The sequence below is a fragment of the Penaeus vannamei genome, chromosome 8 (genome assembly GCF_042767895.1).
Source record: "Penaeus vannamei isolate JL-2024 chromosome 8, ASM4276789v1, whole genome shotgun sequence".
Classification (NCBI taxonomy): domain Eukaryota; kingdom Metazoa; phylum Arthropoda; class Malacostraca; order Decapoda; family Penaeidae; genus Penaeus; species Penaeus vannamei.
Window position 1 is genome coordinate 39299733 of NC_091556.1, and position 5000 is coordinate 39304732.

The 5000-nt window shown below is 42.6% G+C and overlaps 1 protein-coding gene across 1 annotated transcript in view; it reads right to left on the bottom strand.

Moving 5' to 3' along the window:
- Window positions 1-5000, bottom strand: part of LOC113820615 (uncharacterized) — a 26950-nt gene that overhangs the window by 2062 nt on the left and 19888 nt on the right. The window contains exons 3-4 of the mRNA XM_070123982.1: window positions 4008-4090; window positions 3353-3526 (exon numbers count right to left, since the gene is read on the bottom strand). Of these exons, the coding sequence (XP_069980083.1) occupies window positions 3353-3526; window positions 4008-4090 (257 nt within the window). The remainder of the gene's footprint in view (window positions 1-3352; window positions 3527-4007; window positions 4091-5000) is intronic.

Genomic DNA, 5000 nt, shown 5'->3' on the forward strand with positions numbered 1-5000 from the left:
CTATTTTTGGTCGGAAGTGCTTTGTTACTGAGGGAATGGGTCGCGAATCTATCGAACTAAACTGTAGGGTTCGAAGCCAAAAAGTTAGAGAACCCTTACCCTATTGTTCCAGCCCTGATGTAGCGTGATATGATTTGCGTCTCTACGAACTGACAATGTCTTCATGCGTAGGTGGATCAAGTTCATTATGTCCGACATAGGTATCGTCTTTCATGGACATCGTTACGAAATTTAGATCGTTTTACCTCAAAGACTAGGTACAGAAAGAGATTAGGAACTTCATTAATGATATTACTTCCAAAAGGCAGTCATTACTGAGATAAAACCCCACTCAGTTTTATTTATTTTTTCATTGACAGTCGAATTACTAACCTAAACAAATAAACAAAGATGCTCAACCAGAACTATGTTTATTACTACGAGGTACAACAATCATAACACCAATAAAACGAACACACAGTATCACTGGCCCCTCCAGTGATACTTTACTACTCGTATAATAAACTACGAGAAAGACAAGAAAGACAGTACGATTAAATTATCTCTCGTGGGATGTTCTACCCTTCGTCAGACAAAATGACTACCTGGCCTGTGTGCGGTACGGCTTAGCAGATGGACCTCGCGCAAACACACTACACACAGCTTCTCCCCTTTCGTCCTCTAACGTAAACATTTGCACTCAACTCCTCTCCATTGACCAGTAGCTAAGAGGAGCGCCCTTGTGTTGGCTAATTCACTTACGGACCCTGTGAGGTAAAGTTGCAGCCTTATATATTCACGCATACGTATGTTTCGGTGGAAGGCGGGAAGAAAATTCAGTGGCTTTAAAGCGAAGCGAGCAGGAGGGAGGGAGAAAAGGGAAGTGAAAGGGAATGGGGGAAGGGGAAGGGAAGGAGAAGAGGAAGGGGAAGGGAAAGGAGAAGGGGAGGGGTAAGGATAAGTAAGAGGTGAATAAAAGGAGAAGGAATGGGGGGGCTTAGGGAAGAGAATGAGAATAAGAATGAGAGAGAGAGAGAGAGAGAGAGAGAGAGAGAGAGAGAGAGAGAGAGAGAGAGAGAGAGAGAGAGAGAGACAGAGAGAGAGAGAGAGAGAGAGAGAGAGAGAGAGAGAGGCAGACTAACAAAAAAAAAAAAAAAAAATTGATAGATGAATAGATAAAAAGAACAAGTAGATAGAGAAATGGAATTCTTCTCGCTCTCCATTTCATTTTCATGTCGCACCTCACATCATCTGAACTTCCATTATACAATAATCGATACAATATACATCTCTCTTCCTCTAGCATTTAAAACGTCCTTCCCAATATACCTATTCTGTCAACTGGTGCAAATGACTCCCATTTTGTACACCCATTTTAACACCTATTTTTCCAGAGGCTCACCGACCATCTTCTTGGTACTAAGGAGACCCTTACTCAGCTGCACAAACAAGGAGTATCGAAGCAAAGCCCTTTCGCTGCTTCTCGTCCCGGTGTCTGAAGCGTCACGAGATCTTTGATGGACAATTAGTTTCGTCAGTGTCGTCAGAGCAGTATACATATATCCGAGGATGTATAACTATGTCTGTCTATCTATATGGATGTATACTGTTTGTATGGAATAGGTGGAGGTAGATGTAAACTTTGTAAGACATGTATACACCGCCATCTATTTTTTTCTATTTCATCTATTCGTCTGAAGAGAAAAATAAGCACACGCACTATATATATATATATATATATATATATATATATATATATATATATATATATATATATATATATATATATATATATATATATATATATATTCCATACATGTCCACCATCGACAGGACCATAAATATAAACAAAGAAAGTGCGTTTCCAGTGTAAATTCGACTCCCAGCTTGTATCACCGGAATGCGACATTAACAGCAGGCCTAAACGAACACGGACACGCTGTTTTGTCCCTCTTCGCTAATACGAACAACGTGTCGAAACGAAACACCGTGTTTTGCGTTGTTAACAGGACGTGGCTGCGGGAGAACAGGGTGCTGGGGATCTCTGTGGGCGGAGTTGGCCGGGGCAGTGACGATGAAACCTCTGTGTGGACTTTTTTCTTGGTCAAATTATGCGTGGATGTAATTAAAAGTTTGGGCTGGATTGGGTAGGCGTGTGTGGGCTTTTTTTTTTAAGGAGAACTTTCCGCTCTCTTTCTTTTATAGATATTTTTTTCTTTCGCTTCTTTTCTCATTTTTTTTTTTCTCGTTCATTCTCTTTCTGTCTCTGTCCGTTTGTCTCTCTGTCTCTCTATATATATATCTAATTTTTTCTCTCTCCTTAACACCTACTCTCACTCTCAACCTCACTATCTCTCTTTCTCTCTCGCTCTCTCTCTCTCCCTCCGTCCCTCCCTCCCTCCCTCCCTCCATCTCTCTCTCTCTCTCTCTCTCTCTCTCTCTCTTTCTCTCTCTCTTCCTCCCTCCCTCCCTCCCTCTCTCTCTCTCCTCCCCTCCCTTCCTCACCCCCTTTTTCTCTCTCCGTGTCAAACCTCCGACACATCCGCAGCCCCCCGACATGTCCCCTTTCATTTATATTTCTTCTTACTACATGTATTTTTTCGCCGCGAGAGAGATAGATAGACAGAGATAAATAGATAGATAGAGATAGAGAGAGATAGAGATAAATAGAGAGAGAGAGAAAACGCACATATATATTTTCAGCAATCTGTGCAAACTTTATTTAGCCACGACCTTCATATCATATTCTATCAAGCAAACTGACTTTATTTCTCACCCCAAGGCCTCGCGACGCCCTGTTAACCACAGCGGTTAATTCCACAGATTCTATTCCTGCTCCTCCTTCTACCCATATCAACAACACAGCGCGATTCTAGTTCTCCCTCCCTCTCGCACAGTCACGGTCAAACCTCTTGTCAACCCTGTTTCGAATTCCGTTTCGAATATCAACTAGATAACACTTTTTTTTGTGGGGAAGGCTGGACAAGTAGCAAGTCGAGGAGGTGTCATGGCGATTGATTCTATTTTTGGAAAAAGCACATTTTGAGGACGTCACAAAAGTTACGGATGCTTTGTGAATATGGTCGATCATATTGGTGTTATTTTCGAAAAGGATGGAAAATAATGATTTTAATGATGATATTTTCCTTCAACGATCATCAAAACAGGCGCCATGACACCTCCTCGAGTTGCTACTGATCTAGCCTTTCCCGGGTCTCTGCTTTTCCCGCCCACTCGTACAGTCACGGTCGAAACTCAAGTCAAACCTGTTTCGAATTCCGTTTCGAACATCCGACAAAGAGCACACCATTTGTACAGAGTAAGACAGATTCGAAGCTTCATTTCATTCAGAGACTTTTGCCCACCACTGTACCTGCAGGAAGGGCAGTGCGAGGACCACATTCGTCACCAACATCAGGGCGTGGCAGCCGAAGAGAGTCAGCTCGGCCGAGTACAGGAGGGACCAACACGCCCCAATGAGCACCACCTCCTGCAGCGCCACCAGCAGGCTCCAGCCCACCCAGGGGAAGCTAAGGCGACGCCGCCCCTGGAGTGAAGGGGATTGGGAATGGGTGTAGAAGGCGGAGGAGGACTATGGTATGAATGGAATTGTATTTTCCCATGATGCAAGTGATCCATTTTTTCGCATACGGACATACACACACACAGGCACACACACACACACACACACACACACACACACACACACACACACACACACACACACACACACACACACACACACACACACACACACACACACACACACTCAGCACACACACACACACGCAGTATATATATATATATATATATATATATATATATATATATATATATATATATACACACACACATATGTACAAAAATTGTGGCTAATGAAAACTGACGCTTATCTTCATTCCATCATCTTTTTCACCCATCCAGCAATCACAGGAAACACAACTCCAGACCCAAGACACTCCATACTTGCAAAGCCCACAACCCACAACCCACAACCCACAACCCACAACCCACAACCCGCAACTCACAACAGCAAGGGCGATTAACAACAGGACAACGGCGACGATGTGGCAGACCATCACCACAGTCCCCGTGCACGTGCAGATCCTCACTGTAAGAGAGAAATAATAACATTGATGGTATTTAGTAATGACTGTGATGAGGATGATGGTGATTAAGTTATGGAGATGAGGAGGTTATCAAATTGATTATCTCCATAATGATGATGACGGTGATTGTGATGACGTGATGGTGATGGTGATGATGACGGTGATGATGATGACGGTGATGGTGATGGTGATGACAGTGATGGTGAGGATGATGATGCTACAACTAGTGAGTGATGATAGTATGCATTGATTTTCTGAAGATTGTTAAAAAAGTGGTAAGAAATATACGTAGATGCAGTCGGCGAAAGCGAGTGGGAGCAGGAGAAAGACAGGGAGAGAAGTAGAAAGGCGAAAGAATGAGAGAGAGAATGAAAGAGAGAAAGAGAGAAAGAGAATGAAAGAGAGAAAGAGAATGAAAGAGAGAGAGAGAATGGAAGAGAGAAAGAATGAAAGAGAGAGAATGAAAGAGAGAGAAGGAATGAAAGAAAGAGAGAGAATGAAAGTGAGAGAGAGAATGAAAAAAAAAAGATGGAGAGGGAGAGATAGATAGATAGAGAGAGAGATAGAGATAGATAGATAGATAGATAGATAGATAGATAGATAGACAGATAGATAGATAGATAGATAGATAGATAGAGATAGATAGATAGATAGATAGAGAGAGAGTGAATGAGAGAGGGATAGAGAGAAAAATAGAGAGAGGGATAGACAGATATATATAGAGGTGAGAGAGAGAGAGAACAATAAAGAGCCTGCATGAGAGAGAAAGAGAGAATTCGAGAGCGACAGCGAAAGTAAGAGAGAGAGAGAGAGAGAGAGAGAGAGAGAGAGAGAGAGAGAGAGAGAGAGAGAGAGAGAGAGTGAGAGAGAGAGAGAGAGAGAGAGAGAGAGAGAGAGACAGACAGACAGACA